This window comes from Larimichthys crocea, chromosome VII (assembly GCF_000972845.2).
Source record: "Larimichthys crocea isolate SSNF chromosome VII, L_crocea_2.0, whole genome shotgun sequence".
NCBI classification, from domain to species: Eukaryota; Metazoa; Chordata; class Actinopteri; family Sciaenidae; genus Larimichthys; species Larimichthys crocea.
Genome location: NC_040017.1, coordinates 29,109,289 through 29,125,808, shown reverse-complemented (window position 1 = coordinate 29,125,808; position 16,520 = coordinate 29,109,289). Strand labels below are relative to the sequence as shown.

The window sequence follows — 16,520 nt, the reverse complement described above, 5'->3', positions numbered from 1 at the left end:
CAAACCTACCTGACAGCTCGCTGGACTGACCGACAGACGGCGAGATCCGGACTGCCACGACCAACAGGACGAGGACGGAGGATGACCTGTGGACAATAGAGACGTTAATGTTCCTGTGAAACGTCAAAACAACCGACGGTAAAGAGGGTAAAGAGGGTAAAGACGGTAAAGAGGGTAAAGAGGGTAAAGACGGTAAAGACGGTAAAGAGGGTAAAGACGGTAAAGACGGACATCACGGAGACTACGCCGGTTTTAGACAGTCGGGGGGACGTCACAGAGACTACGTCCAGGTTTTAGACAGTTGCGGGGACGTCACGGAGACTAAGTCTAGGTTTAGACAGCCTGCGGGGACGTCACGGAGACTACGCCAGGTTTTTAGACAGTCTGCGGGGACGTCACGAGAATACGTCCAGGTTTTAGACAGTCTGCGGGGACATCACGGAGACTACGTCCAGGTTTAGACAGTCTGCGGGGACGTCACAGAGACTACGTCCAGGTTTAGACAGTCTGCGGGGACGTCACGGAGACAAGTCTAGGTTTTAGACAGCCGCGGGACGTCACGGAGACTACGTCCAGGTTGTTAGACAGTCTGCGGGGACGTCACGGAGACTACGTCCAGGTTTTGGACAGTCTGGGGACGTCACGGAGACACGTCCAGGTTTTAGACAGTCTGTGGGGACCGTCACGGAGACTACGTCCAGGTTTTGGACGTCGTGGGGACGTCACGGAGACTACGTCCAGGTTTTAGACAGTCTGCGAGGAACTCACAGAGACTACGTCCAGGTTTTGACAGTCTGCGGGGACGTCACAGAGACTACGTCCAGGTTTTGGACAGCGGGGGACGTCACGGAGACTACGTCCAGGTTTTAGTCAGTCTGCGAGGACGTCACAGAGACTACGTCCAGGTTTTGGACAGTCTGCGGGGACGTCACGAGACTACGTCCAGGTTTAGACAGTCTCCTGCGGGGACGTCACAGAGACTACGTCCAGGTTTTCAGACAGTCTGCTCGCTTTTTTTCACCTGAAGGCGAGCTGAAAATCATCAACTACCCACAATCCTGGGGTATGACCATCTTTACACACTCGTTTTATATGAGGCTTTTACAGCTTTGATTTTATTGAGCATGAAGTGAGTGTGGGTGAGTGTGTGTGTGTGTGGGTGTGTGTGTGAGTGATGCTGTGTCGGTCGTTCTGGTTCTGGAGGTCTCCCTCCGGGGATCGACTCGTTCTGCCTGACGTCTGTCGCAGCGTCTCTTCTTCTGTGGCTTTCTTTAATGAACACTGAGGCATTCTGGGTAAACCAGAACCAGAACCTGGTCGCACGGATCAGTCCGAAGTCTGTGTGTACATGTGTGTGTGTTGCAGTGACACACTTCACGTGGTCTGGTTCTGATCCAGAGTCAGCTGATCTGACACAAACACGCAGTGTGCTCTCAGGAGTTGCTCGTTGCATCAATCTGTTTAGTGACGGCAATCTGCGATCTCGTGTCCGTGATGAGACGTCAACAAACGTCTGTTGTTGTGTTGACATCACTGTCTTACCGTCCTTTACCGTCTTACCGTCTTTACCCTCTTTAACCGGCTTCTACCGTCTTTTACTGTCTCTTACCCTCTTTACCTTCTTTACCGGCTTTACCTCTTTACGTCTTTACCGTCTTTACCTGTCTTTACCCGCTCTTTCCCTCGTGTCTTTACCTCTTTACCGTCTCTTACCCTCTTTACGTCGTCTTACCGTCTTTACGCTATTTAAATAGCGTAAAGACGTAGAGGTAAAGACGCTGTAAAGAGGAAGGGTAAGACGGTAAGACGGAAGGGTAAAAGGTAAGACGGAAGACGAAGGGTAAAGACGGAAAGGGGTAAAGACTAAGAGGTAAGAGAAGACGGTTAAAGACGTTTAGATGTAAGAGGTTTAAAGCGGAAGTGCGGTAAAACGAAAGGTGGTAAAGAGGGTAAGACGACAGAGTAAAAGACGGTAAAAGAAGCCGGTAAAGAGGGTAAAGACGGTAACAGACGGTAAAGGACGGTAAGACAGTGATGTCAACACAACAACAGACGTTTGTTGACGTCTCAGTCACGGACACGAGATCGGCAGATTGCCGTCACTAAACAGATTGAGTGCAACGGCAACTCCTGAGAGCACACTGCGTGTTTGTGTCAGATCAGCTGACTCTGGATCAGAACCAGACACGTGAAGTGTGTCACTGCAACACACACACATGTACACACAGACTTCGGACTGATCCGTGCGACCAGGTTCTGGTTCTGGTTTACCCAGAATGCCTCAGTGTTCATTAAAGAAAGCCACAGAAGAAGAGACGCTGCGACAGACGATCAGGCAGAACGAGTCGATCCCCGGAGGGAGACCTCCAGAACCAGAACGACCCGACACATGCATCACTTCACACCACACAACCACACACACACACACACTCACCACACACTCACTTCATGCTCAATAAAATCAAAGCTGTAAAAGCCTCATATAAAACGAGTGTGTAAAGATGGTCATACCCCAAGGATTGTGGGTAGTTGATGATTTTCAGCTCGCCTTCAGGTGAAAATCTAAACGGCGAGCAGACTGTCTAAAAACCTGGACGTAGTCTCTGTGACGTCCCCGCGAGGGACTGTCAAACCTGGACGTAGTCTCGTGACGTCCCCGCAGACTGTCCAAAACCTGGACGTAGTCTCTGTGACGTCCTCGCAGACTGACTAAACACCTGGACGTAGTCTCCGTGACGTCCCCCGCTGTCCAAAACCTGGACGTAGTCTCGTGACGTCCCCGCAGACTGTCAAAACCTGGACGTAGTCTCTGTGAGTCCTCGCAGACTGTCTAAAACCTGGACGTAGTCTCCGTGACGTCCCCACGACTGTCCAAAACCTGGACGTAGTCTCCGTGACGGTCCCCCAGACTGTCTAAAACCTGGACGTGTCCTCCGTGACGTCCCCACGACTGTCAAAACCTGGACGTAGTCTCCGTGACGTCCCCGCAGACTGTCTAACAACCTGGACGTAGTCTCCGTGACGTCCCCGCGGCTGTCTAAAACCTAGACTTGTCTCCGTGACGTCCCCGCAGACTGTCTAAACCTGGACTGTAGTCTCTGTTGACGTCCCCGCAGACTGTCTAAACCTGGACGTAGTCTCCGTGATGTCCCCGCAGACTGTCTAAAACCTGGACGTATCTCGTGACGTCCCCGCAGACTGTCTAAAAACCTGGCGTAGTCTCCGTGACGTCCCCGCAGGCTGTCTAAACCTAGACTTAGTCTCCGTGACGTCCCCGCAGACTGTCTAAAAACCTGGACGTAGTCTCGGACGTCCCCGCCGACTGTCTAAAACCGGCGTAGTCTCCGTGATGTCCGCAGACTGTCTAAAACCTGGACGTAGTCTCTGAGACGTCCCCGCAGACTGTCTAAAACCTGGACGTAGTCTCTGTGACGTCCCCGCAGACTGTCTAAAACCTGGACGTAGTCTCTGTGACGTCCCCGCAGACTGTCTAAAACCTGGACGTAGTCTCTGAGACGTCCCCGCAGACTGTCTAAAACTGTCTCTGGTGAACAGGTGTGGTCACCTGGTTGTCCTGTGTTATGACGGACACCAGTTAACGTGGCCACAAGTTCTTGCGTATCACCGGCAGCAGGAAACGTTCACCATGCTTTTAAACGCGGGACTCGAACAGTGGACCGGGTCAGTGGACCGGGTCTGTGGACCGGGTCAGTGTTCCGGTTCACCGTGAACACAGAGTAACGTTCAGCGAACATTAAACAAACACTCACACAACACAAACACAGCGGGGCTTCACTTACATCTCTGCGGGACGGGGCGCTCCGCTCTCGGTGTCCGCTCGGTGTCTGTCCGGTCCCGGCAGGCGGAGCTGAATATGATGGGGAGGGGGCGGGGCAGTACCAGGCGGTACCGGACCGGACCGGGACTGTGTAGATGTCCCGGGTCTGTATGTAAAGTCTCACCGGGAGAGAGAGAGGGAGCAGCGGGCTCTGATGATTAACGCCCCGCTGTCAGCGCTCGGTCTGCGGCTGTAAATCTTCAGGAGTCACCGGGCCGGTCCCGGAGCTCCGGGACGGCTCCAGCTGAGCCTGGCGGGAAGTCACGTGACGGTTAATTAGAGCCAGTGAAGTGTTTTAATGAGCCGGAAGAGACCGACCGAGAGCACGCAGACCCGGAGCTGGTCCCGGTCCTGGTCCGGGTCCTGGTCCTGGTTCTCCATCTGGACTCAGTGAAGTGACAAACATGAAGTTAAACAGCTGCTGTGTGTGTGTGTGTGTGTGTGTGTGTGTGTGTGTGTGTAGGAAGTGTGGGTGGAGTGTATTCCGGTTGAAGCTCCGCCCCCTCTCTGACGCGTTGCGACATCATCAGCTGATGTTTCACAACAGCACGAGCCAGTGATGGGAGTTCCGGCTCTTTTTAGTGATCCGGATCATTTGGCTCAGCTCACCAAGAAGAGCCGGCTCCTTTTAGTGATCCGGATCATTTGGCTCCATGTGACTCTTCATTTAACTTTTATAATTCAGGCAGATTTAAATGTTTTGACTGTGATTAGTATTTGAAGAATTTATCACTTGAATTTCAATAACTTGCAGTTTGCATTTGTAAACTCCTGAAACCAGCGAACGCACCAAAGAAACCTGAGCATAGTTATATAAACACACACACACACACACACACACAGTACTGAACACATATAAATGTAATAACAGCATTAAAGTCAATGTGTTAATGCCGACCACTGACGTGTGCACAAAGAAAACTAATGTTTTTGATTTAGTGTAAAAATGATATATCTTTGCACCTCACTCCTCTCTCTCTCCTTCACTCCTCTCTCTCCTTCACTCCTCCTTCGTCCTCACTCCTCTCTCTCTCCTTCACTCCTCTCTCTCCTTCTCTCCTCTCTCCTTCACTCCTCTCTCTCTCCTTCACTCCTCTCTCTCTCCTTCACTCCTCTCTCTCCTTCACTCCTCTCTCGTCCTCACTCCTCTCTCTCCTTCACTCCTCTCTCCTTCACTCCTCTCTCTCCTTCAGTGTGTCTCCCTCCTCTTGTCTCTTGTCTCTTGTCTCCTCTCAGCGCTGCTCCCCCCGCCCCTCCCTGCTTGGTGGTATGCTCCTTGTCAATCCTCACATGATTGGTTGCACAGCATGCACGTGACACCTGTAGCCGATGTCCACAGGTGCTTTACCTGAAGAGAAAAGTTCAAAAAACGGACGGAGCCGGCTCCCATCGTTCACTTCAAAGAGCCGTTTCAAAGAGCCGGTTCAAAGAGCACCGGCTCTTTGAACCGGCTCTTTGAACCGGCTCTTTGAACCGGCTCGTTCACGACCGACACATCATTAAGGACTACAAACAACACGAGCAAAGAACTACAAGTCCCACAACACACGGCAGACTACAAGAGGCTGATCCCATGTGTTAGCTAATGTTAGCTGCTGTTAGCTTATGTTAGCTTATGTTAGCTAATGTTAGCTAATGTTAGCTGCTGTTAGCTAATGTTAGCTGCTGTTAGCTGCTGTTAGCTTATGTTAGCTAATGTTAGCTAATGTTAGCTTATGTTAGCTAATGTTAGCTAATGTTAGCTTATGTTAGCTAATGTTAGCTGCTGTTAGCTTATGTTAGCTAATGGTAGCTTATGTTAGCTTATGTTAGCTAATGGTAGCTTATGTTAGCTAATGTTAGCTAATGTTAGCTTATGTTAGCTAATGTTAGCTGCTGTTAGCTTATGTAAGCTAATGTTAGCTAATGTTAGCTTATGTTAGCTAATGTTAGCTGCTGTTAGCTTATGTTAGCTGCTGTTAGCTTATGTTAGCTAATGTTAACTACTGTTAGCTTATGTTTGCTAATGTTAGCTTATGTTAGCTTATGTTTGCTAATGTTAGCTCAGTCTCTTCACCGGACTGTCAGTGTTTGTACCAAGGGACGAAGAAGAAGAAGAAGAGGAGCAGGTTCACCGGCCCGGGTCAGGCAGCGTAGTTGGTGTCATGCCAGAACAGGAGCTGGGCGAGCGTTACGACTTCAGTAAATCTGGGAGTGACTTCTAGTGTTTGTTTGTTTGTTTGTTTGTTTGTTTGTTTGACTTTAATCATTTTAATAATTTTATTTATTTTAATTAGTGTTATTACAAAAACATCATGAATATTAATACAGCTCATGAATATTAAATTAAAGACTCGACATGTTTCTGTCTCACCTGTTCATGCTGTGATGGCGCCCCCTGCTGACGTCACGCTGTAAACACACCTGAAAGGTCAGACTCTGTGTGGACCAATCAGAGCACAGCAGCAGGCCGCGGTGTGTTCACTGTCCTCAGACATCATCAGCCGAGCTGCGTTCAAGGTCCTTAAATCATTCAGCAAACAGGAAGCTCCTTCACAATAAAAGTCTGACAGCTCCGTCACAAAAAAGTCTTAAAGCTCCTTCACAATAAAAGTCTTAAAGCTCCTTCACAATAAAAGTCTTAAAGCTCCTTCAAAATAAAAGTCTGTTAATCATTTTTTAAATGTTTTGATGATTTTGATGTTTCTCAGCATTTCAAACTAAAACATGAGTCTGTGTCTTTGTGTCTCGCGTCCTCGTGTCTTGTGTCCTCGCGTCCTTGTGTCTCGTCTTGTCAGCTGGCCGTTTCTCGCTGTGTTCTCGTGTCGTCTCGTTAAAGTTGGATGAAGCTTTTAACAAACAGCTGAGTTTTTATTCTGAGACGCTTTTAGTCCATCAGAGACACAGAGCACTTTATTTTGAAAACCACCCTGACAGGTCACGTCGGGTCGCTTCAGACTGAACTTAAATGATTTAACACAGAAGACATCTGACGGAGAACATCAGCGTCTGTGTGGAGAACACTGTGGTGACCTCCAGGATTCAAGAGTCTTCAGATCAGGGGACAAGGAGCTGCAGAGTCCAGAAGGAAGTCCGGCTTCAGATCAGGAAGGGGAAGGACATCTACAGGAGGAACAACAAGGAGCAGAACAACACCAGGTACGTCTGGAGAGGACTGAGGAGAAACCAAGGACTGAGCAGACCAGCTCTGTGGGCTGGTCGGGCACTTGTTCAACCTGAGCCTGAGCCTGGAGAAAGTCCCGGCCCTGTGGAAGACCTCCTGTGTGGTCCTGGTCCCAAAGACGCCGCGCCCCAAGGAGCTGAACCACTTCAGGCCTGTTGCCTTGACTTCTCACCTGATGAAGACCATGGAGAGGATCATCCTGAGACACCTACAACCGCTGGTGGGCGCACAGCTGGAGGGTTCGGGGTACGGTGCTCTCCCCCTTCCTCTTCACCCTCTACACCTCGGACTTCACCCACAGCACCACCCACTGCCACATCCAGAAGTTCTCCGATGACACAGCCGTCGTTGGACGTGTTTCTGAGGGAACGATCTGGAATCCAGGACCATCATCAGGGACTTTGTCAGCTGGAGTGAGCTCAAAGAGCTTCAGCTCAACACCAGCAAGACGAAGGAGATGATCGTAAACTTCAGGAGGAGAACATCTCACTTCACATCCAGGGATCGGACATAGAGGTGGTGCAGAGCTACAGATTCCTGGTGTTCACCTCAACAACAAACTGGACTGGACTGATGACACCCATGCTCTCTACAAGAAGGGCCAGAGTGGCCTCCACCTGCTGAGCAGACGGAGGTCCTTCAGAGTGTGCAGGGCTCTCCTCAGGACCTTCTCTGATTCTGTGGTGGCCTCATCCTTCATGCTGTGGTCTGCTGGACAGGAGCAGACTCAACAGACTGATCAGGAGAGCCAGCTCTGTCCTGGACCGTCCTCTGGACTCCACAGAGGAGGTGGAGGAGAGGTGGATGTTAGCTCAGATGACCTCCATCATGGACCACACCTCTCACCCCCTACATGACACTGTGGGTCTCTGAGCAGCTCCATCAGCAGCAGACTGCTACACCCACGGTGTAAGAAGGAGAGGTTCATCCAACACAACACCTGCTCCACCTGCTCCACCTGATCATGGTGCAGGTTCAATCACCACGACTCAGCACAGCTTCATATTTATTGATTAATCTGTTTGTGTTTTTCCATTCAGATTACTGCAGTATTATTTATATATCTGTACTTTCAGTACTCGCTCTGCTCGGTTGTTGTTTCTGTCCTGAGGTTAACGAGGTCCCGTGTGGGGCTTGAGGTCCCGTGTGGGCCTTGAGGTCCCGTGTGGGCCTTGAGGTCCTCAGCAGTATTAGTTGTTTGTCTTTGGTTGGGAACAGTAGGTGCCAGTCTATCTCAACACTGTGGTGTCCAGGGTCACATAGACCTGTTGCTGCCTTCATAGACATAATAGATAGCTTGTTGTTGACGGTCCAATCTGCGTAAACAGACATCTGTGTCTCCAGACTAGAACATGCTGACAATAACACCTCCATGGGTAAAGACATTCTCTGTGACTCATTCTGGGCGTGTAGTATTTGTGGTGTTATCTTGGGGTTTAAAGTCGATCCACCAGGATGAGTTGGGCAGAATGTGAGACCGACTCAGGCACTTCTGATGAACTTTGAGAGTGTCTCTAATTCTCCTTGATCAAGCGTCAATAAATAATACAGCATAAGACATCAGAGGCTCCTGAACACTTTCTGAACTCCTGACCTTTGACTTTTATTCTATTCTATCTGAAGAACTTCTGCCTGTTTGTGTGTCTGCGCTTTTTATTTCACTTCTGTACTGTATACATACACACACATACATAAGTATATACATATATATATAGATAAGTATACAGTCCCTTATAGTACTGGACAGTGAGGCTGATTTATTTCTGCTGTTGGACATCAAAAGATGAACGTGAGACTGAACATCAGCGTTTTTATTTCCAGCTGTTTACATCCTGTCAGACTTCTATCAGTATTTTATTTTATATTTACATTTTGATCCTTTACTCTGAACATTTCCCATGTGAGCAAAAGTATTGACCAGACAGATTCAAGTGGATAAAAGCTGATATATATTTAAGCAGCGTTTCAGTCCTGAGGTCGACTCCTGATGAACAAATGACGTGTGAAGTCACGTGATGAATAAAAACAAACTCTGTGTTTTTGTTTCGTTCTTTTTATTTTTCCTGCTGCGGATTTTTGCGATGGCGTTTTTAATATACGATGCGTTTAATGACGTGTTGAGAAAAAAGGTGCAAACATCAGCAAACAAAGAAACATCAAACATTTCACAACATGGCGTCGTCCTCTGACATCATCACCACGTCTGGAGGCGGCGCCGCCCCCTTCAGAGCGTACTTCCTGTCACATGGTGGCGCTGCCTTCAGGTGAAACACGTTAAATACAAACTCAACACAAAAACCACATCACGCTCACTCAGCCTGTCCCACAGGACCTGAACGCAGCACAAACTGAGTTTGTGTGGTGTTCAAGGTCTGTAGGAATTTGTGCTTTTTTTTTTCCAGCTCTGTTGATGTTTCGATACGGAAGATCACGAGGGACAAAAATCTGTTTGTGGGAAAAAGAAATTGAAAACCAAAATTATTTTTTCCACAAATTTGAACTACAAACTAATTTTTGTCCCTTGTGATCTTCCGTATCGAAACATCAACAGAGCTGAAAAAAAAAAAGAAATCGTTTTTGAAAAAATATTTTTAAAGAAAATATTTGACGCTGATTTTAATTTAATTTTAAATGTTTTTGGTAAATTTACAAAAATTCATAAAACAAACAAACAAACAAAAAAAAAAACATCTGAACAAACCTGAGAAATATTTTCAAAATAAAATGAACTCAGATGACGTGTTTTTATTTTTGGGCCCTGAAGGCAGCGCGGTGACAGGAAAGACATTCGTTAGCTTGGTTAGCTTAGCTTCATTCACTCGTCAAACATTTCGAGGACGGACGGACTCGCCGTGGTCCGACGTCCTCGACAGACTGGAAGACTTCCTCTGAGGCAGTGCGGTGGATTGTGATTGGTTCCTTCACTCCACCCGCCCGTACATCCGTCATCTCTCACCACCACAGACATTAAAACATAAAAACACCTGGGCCGTGACAGCCAATCAGAGTCGACCTCTGTGACCCCGCCTCCTCGTTACATCACAGAAACAGCAGCGCGTTTAACAGAAAACAAGTTTTTACATCATGTTGTGACGTCACCTGACCGATGATGTCACCTGACTGATGATGTCACAGGAAGTCATCTGATGTCGGCTGATGGAGGCGACGAGTTCCAAAAATCATCGTTTAATCTGTGATACGTTCAAACACCAAACTAAAAATCCGTAAAATCCATCCAGAGTCTGACTTTTAAGACTTTTTACAGCTTTTATTGTTTATTTATTTACAGTAAATTTTAGTTTTTTTTAATTGAACTTTTATTTCCGATCGACGTTTCAAAACATTTCAGTAAAAATCATGAAAATTTTAATTTAAATATGTTTAAATATGTTAAATTTTTTTTATTTATTTGAGCAGAAAAACAAAAATGCTGAAATTAAAACTTTTCCCCTAAAATTTCAGAAAGAAATTTGTAAAAATTTTCAAAAATTCTGGAAAAAAATTTGGTTGAATTTTGATGATTTTTTTTTTAATTTGTATTTTGGATAAATAATTTCAGACTTTTAAAATCTGGGCAAAATAAATCGATGGCACTGACGACCTTCCGTACATACAGCTGTATGAAACATTAACAAAATAAAATCGTCATGAAGGCAGTGATAAACTGGAGAGATGGAGTTGTTTTATTTTGAAGGGCTGAAAACAGGAAGTTCTCTGTAAACGTGAACATGGTCGCAGAGACGTTTTTTGGGAAACGTGGTCGGTAACTCAGAGACGTAAAGGGTTCGACAAGAGAAGAAGAAGAGTGACGTCGGGGAGGGCAGTGCGGCGACTCGGCCTGAACATCAACAAAGAACGACTGCTAACAGGAAGTGACCGCCACTGACAGGAAGTGGCAGCCGCTCGTCGTGTGTGTGACGTTCAGATGAGGTCGGAGTCAAACAGCGTTCAGTTTCAGGGCAGTGCTCTTCGTCTAAACGAAGCAGGGCAGTGATAAAAGTGTTACCAAATCCTACCACCAGCCGACACCTGAACGCAACACGACGGCGACCGGAGACAAACCGCCATAAGCCCCGCCCTGGTTCGCTCTGTGCTCCAATCACAGTCGAGCAAGCCTCGGTCAACTTCCTGTATTCCTGTACGTAGACATGCTACGTGTTAGCTACGCGTTAGCTCGTCCGCGTTGAAAAGAAAAACACATTTTAAAGATTCAAAGATAAAAGTGACGTCACAGCTTACGTTAGCTAAAGGTAGCTAACCAGCTAGCTAATTTATATTAACTTAAACAGCTAGCTCATACCTGATAGCTAACGTTAGCAAAATGCTAGCTGAATAGCTAACTAATATCAATCGTTAGCAAACTAAATAGCTAGCATCAGGCTACAGAGCAAAGCACTCGTTAACCAGTTAGCTATAGTTACACCTGATAGCTAGCAAAATACCGGCTAACTAGCTCACTAGCTTGCTAGTGTTTTGCTATCAGGTGTAACTGTAGCTAACTGGTTAACGAGTGCTTTGCTCTGTAGCCTGATGCTAGCTATTTATTTTGCTAGCCAGTTTGCTTTAGTTTGATATCAGTTAGTTAGCTATTCAGCTAGCATTTACTAACGTTAGCTATCAGGTATGAGCTAGCTGTTTAACTAGTGTACCATCTAGCTAGCTAACAGTTCATATAAATTAGCTAGCTGGTTAGCTACCTTTAGCTAACGTAAGCTGTGACGTCACTTTTATCTTTGAATCTTTAAAATGTGGTTTTCTTTTCAACGCGGACGAGCTAACGCGTAGCTAACACGTAGAATGTCTATGTACAGGAAAGCAGGAAGTTGACCGAGGCTTGCTCGACTGTGATTGGAGCACAGGTCAAAAAGGGGCGGGGCTTAGGTCAGTAAACTAAAGTTTTATTATATTCTATGTTCTAATAAAGTTATACATTAAATGTATTTATATATTATAATTCTGTCTCCTCCGGTCGTGCGTCCTGATTCCCAGGTTCCTTTAATGCATCACACGTACAGGAACAGGAAGTTCATGTGTTAGTAAACAAAAAGAACCAATCACGAAGCTGGAAACGCTGCTGTAACACTGACAGGGGTCTGATGACATCATCACCATCTCTTTCACCTGATTGGCCCGTGAGGTGAAGTCACATAAAACATAAATGTGCACATATTTTAAGAGTGAACCAATCAGAGCTCAGCGTGTGAATTCATGCTGCGTTGACACATTTAAGATTTCCGGATCAGCAGGTAGCAGAGTCAGTCCAGTTCAGTCCGGTTCAGACCGGATCAGACCGGTTCAGACCGGATCAGAGTTACATAACTCGGCTGTCAGTGTCTCGTTAATCATTTAAAGCCCCCAAACGCTGCCGGGGCGTCGCTACGCTTTAAGAAAAGACATCATGCAACATTACTGCCTGCAACCGATCAGTCCCTGAACGCATCACGAGGAAGGGTTCTGGTTCTGGTTCCGTTGTGTTTGTGTTCTGAGGACGTCTCCGGACTTCACAGTCCTGCTCGTCGTCAGCCAATCAGATCGTGACGGCGACACTGTAGCTGCTGTTAGCTAATGTTAGCTCAGTTTTCAGGGTGTAGGGGAATGCTAACGGGGACTGGAGCCAGGGTGTCGTGCCAGAACAGGAGCTGGGTACGGGCTAAGTGACTATCATGGATCACGTTAGCTCACGCTAACGTAACAGTGTTCTAATATTAGCCGGGTTAGCTTGATAATTAGCTTGGATGGATCTCTCTGAGCTAACGTTAGCTCGTGTTAGCTCACGTTAGCTCGTGTTAGCTCGTGTTTGATTTAAAGACGCAGGATCGTGAAGTTCGGATCATCCGGTCACGTGACCGACCTCCTCCAGACGGAACAGGAAGTCCTCGTGTGTCCTCCTCTCGGAGCGTCTCATCGCGGCGTCAGGAACAAACCAAAGAAACAAACAGGAAGTGACAAAACAGAAGGTCTCTGATTGGACGGAACAACACGCAGAAGAAGAAGAAGAAGCGCGGTGTCGAAAGTGCGAAAGTTTTTGCATTCGTTAAGAAGTGACAGGAAGTGACAGGAAGTGACAGGAAGTGACAGGAAGTGAAGGTCTACATGGCTTAAAGCTTCGGAGTTCTCAGCGCTCGCTCGCTCGCTCATCGTCACGGAAACGTTTGGTCGTCACGGTGACAGTGATGATGATGATGAAGCGATGAAGAAGGTGTGCTCGCCTCCGGGCGCCGTGTCAGCAGGGCTATTTGCATAAAATGTAAATCATCATCGTCACGGCCTGATACTCAAACAAGCCCCTCCCCCTCACGTTAAAATATTCAAATGAGCTTTTTTTTTTTTTTTTTTAGCTTCTTTTTTCGTCGCCGTCGTCTCGCCGTGGCGGTTTGTTGTCGTTGGTGGTTGTTGAAGTTGCTTTAGTTGCTGAACAGAGGGAGTGTTAAAATGGGAGTTCGCCTCCTCCTCCTCCTCCTCCTCCTCCTCCTCCTCCTGGCCTGTGGGGGCGCTGCAGGCTATGATCCTTCCTGCTCTGTGCAGTCCTCCTGCTGCTCCTCCTGGTGGCGCTCCCGGCTCCTCGCCCGCTCGCCGCTGTTCAGCGTCGGGCTCCGTGAAGACTTCAACATCTTCTCCTCAAGCTCGTGCAGCGACGGCTCCTTATACATGCAGACTGCAAGGAAGAGGAGGAGGAGGACAGGGAGGAGGACAGGGAGGAGGACAGGGAGGAGGAGGACAGGGAGGAGGACGAGGAGGACAGGGAGGAGGACAGGGAGGACAGGGAGGAGGAGGACAGGGAGGACAGGGAGGACAGGGAGGAGGAGAAGAAAAAGGAGTTGATTAGAGCCTGGTAGTGTCAGAGCTCACCTGACAGGTGTCTCACTCACTACAGCAGGAAGTACACAGAGTACACAGAGTACACAGAGTACTACATAGAAGAGTACTGATGGAAGTATCTGTGTCCACGACCACACAGGTAAACACCTGGACTCCACCTTCAACATATTTAATGAGGCTGAACATATTTAATGAGGCTGAACATATTTAATGAGGTTGAACATATTTAATGAGGTTGAACATATTTAATGAGGTTGAACATATTTAATGAGGTGTCTTAACGAACAGTCTGAAGTTAATTGGTCTGAGGTTTGGTTGATCTACATGTGTGGTTCCCATGTCAACAGATCTCAGCTGTTTGATGTTTAATTATGCAAATGAGGCGACAAAAGTTCAAACAGTGACGATGTGTTGACGGAGAAGGGCGTGGAGAAGGGAGGGTGGAGAGGAGGTAAAGGAGGCAGGGGAAGGTGATAGTCCAGATATTTTTAAATGAAGATGGGGGAGGAGGGCGGAGGAAGGGGGAGGTGGAGCAGCTGAAAGCAGAGACGGAGCTTCATGTTTCCTGTTAAACCTCCATCTGTGATATTAGAGCTTCACCTTGTCCTCCACTCAGAGGAACTTACTGCAGGACGACCTCCAGGAGGCTCCGCCCCCAGTGCTGAACCCTAACCCTGACAACCCTCCACCCTGACAACCATCCACCCTGACAACCCTCCACCCTGACAACCATCCACCCTGACAACCCTCCACCCTGACAACCCTCCACCCTGACAACACTCCACCCTGACAACCCTCCACCCTGACAACCCTCCACCCTGACAACACTCCACCCTGACAACTCTCCACCCTGACAACACTCCACCCTGACAACCATCCACCCTGACAACACTCCACCCTGTCAACCATCCACCCTGACAACCCTCCACCCTGACAACCCTCCACCCTGACAACACTCCACCCTGACAACCCTCCACCCTGACAACCCTCCACCCTGACAACACTCCACCCTGACAACACTCCACCCTGTCAACCCTCCACCCTGACAACCCTCCACCCTGACAACACTCCACCCTGACAACTCTCCACCCTGACAACACTCCACCCTGACAACACTCCACCCTGTCAACCATCCACCCTGACAACCCTCCACCCTGACAACACTCCACCCTGACAACCCTCCACCCTGACAACCCTCCACCCTGACAACCCTCCACCCTGACAACCCTCCACCCTGACAACCCTCCACCCTGACAACCCTCCACCCTGACAACCCTCCACCCTGACAACCCTCCACCCTGACAACCCTCCACCCTGACAACCCTCCACCCTGACAACCCTCCACCCTGACAACACTCCACCCTGACAACCCTCCACCCTGACAACCCTCCACCCTGACAACACTCCACCCTGACAACCCTCCACCCTGACAACCCTCCACCCTGACAACACTCCACCCTGACAACACTCCACCCTGACAACCATCCACCCTGACAACTCTCCACCCTGACAACACTCCACCCTGACAACCATTCACCCTGACAACACTCCACCCTGACAACACTCCACCCTGACAACGATACACCCTGACAACACTCCACCCTGGCAATCATCCACCCTGACAACCATCCACCCTGACAACACTCCACCCTGACAACACTCCACCCTGACAACCCTCCACCCTTTCCCAGCAGTAACTCAGGACAAACCTGAAACAAACTAAACTTTATTCAAACAAAGTTTCAGTAAAGTTCTTGTTTATCTCAGCAGAACGTTGAAGCGTCAGATTCATTTCACAGCGACATTTATTTATTTATTTCTGTGTCTTTATTTACAGTATTATATCTTTATGTTATATAATGTTACACACTGCTCAGTGTCACTGTGTGTCGCTCTGTTTTATGTCGAGCGGATCGATACAAAGTGTAATAACATCCGTCACATGGAGCTTCGATCACATTTATTCTGAATTCAATAAAATAAATGAGTCTGTTGACAGACAACACATTCTGAAGGAGCTACGCTAACAGTTTCCCTCCACTTCCAGTGTTTGTGCTAAGCTAGGCTAAACACCTCCTTGTCTGTGGCCTCTGTAGAGCGTCCAGGTGTGCACAGGTGTGTTTGGTCTCACCTTCGATGGGTCTGGGGACAAAGTGTGAGCAGGGTTTGGTCTTCTTCACGCGGTTCCCCTTCATGATGACTCCGTCCTTGTTGAGGCCGAGGAACCAGGCCCGGCCCGACTCGTGCTGCCGGTACAGCGTGGACGAGTAGATGACGTAGTAGTTCTCAAACACTGACTCTTTGAACTTACACTCTGCTGTGAACACATCCTGACACACACACACACACACACACACACACACACACAGTTTGACGTTTAAATATGCAAATGAGATCACGCTAATGCTAACTGTAGGTGAAAACATGTTTTTGTCGTCGTCTGTTGAGACACAAAAGTAAATTTAGCCCAACGCGGTGCCCTGCAGGTATAACAGGTGTGTGTGTGTGTGTGTGTGTGTGTGTGTGTGTGTGTGGTATCACAGGTGGTGGAGGAGGAGCAGGGAGCCAATCAGAGCAGAACAGCTTCACCTGTGTCACACACTGAGTGTTGTTGAAGAAATGTTTGTAGCCGCTCGTCTTCGTTATAATTAGAAACCTTTAATGTTTAACGAGGTCACCTGTTTTCACCGTTTGGTCCAG

The 16,520-nt window shown here is 48.0% G+C and overlaps 2 protein-coding genes across 6 annotated transcripts in view; both read right to left on the bottom strand.

Moving 5' to 3' along the window:
* il1rap (interleukin 1 receptor accessory protein) overlaps nucleotides 1-4,282 on the bottom strand; it is a 25,057-nt gene extending 20,775 nt beyond the window's left edge. Inside the window, exons 1-2 of one of the 3 annotated variants that reach the window (XM_027280337.1) lie at nucleotides 3,801-4,282; nucleotides 10-86 (exon numbers count right to left, since the gene is read on the bottom strand). In XM_027280337.1, the coding sequence (XP_027136138.1) occupies nucleotides 10-86; nucleotides 3,801-3,802 (79 nt within the window). In that variant the 5' untranslated portion in view covers nucleotides 3,803-4,282. The remainder of the gene's footprint in view (nucleotides 1-9; nucleotides 87-3,800) is intronic. The other 2 variants (XM_027280336.1, XM_027280338.1) reach the window with 2 other exon arrangements.
* A 9,018-nt stretch (nucleotides 4,283-13,300) lies between these two features.
* LOC104939444 (fibroblast growth factor 12) overlaps nucleotides 13,301-16,520 on the bottom strand; it is a 32,074-nt gene continuing 28,854 nt past the window's right edge. For all 3 annotated transcript variants that reach the window (XM_027280343.1, XM_027280342.1, XM_027280341.1), the window contains exons 4-5: nucleotides 15,952-16,150; nucleotides 13,301-13,656 (exon numbers count right to left, since the gene is read on the bottom strand). In XM_027280343.1, the coding sequence (XP_027136144.1) occupies nucleotides 13,502-13,656; nucleotides 15,952-16,150 (354 nt within the window). In that variant the 3' untranslated portion in view covers nucleotides 13,301-13,501. The remainder of the gene's footprint in view (nucleotides 13,657-15,951; nucleotides 16,151-16,520) is intronic.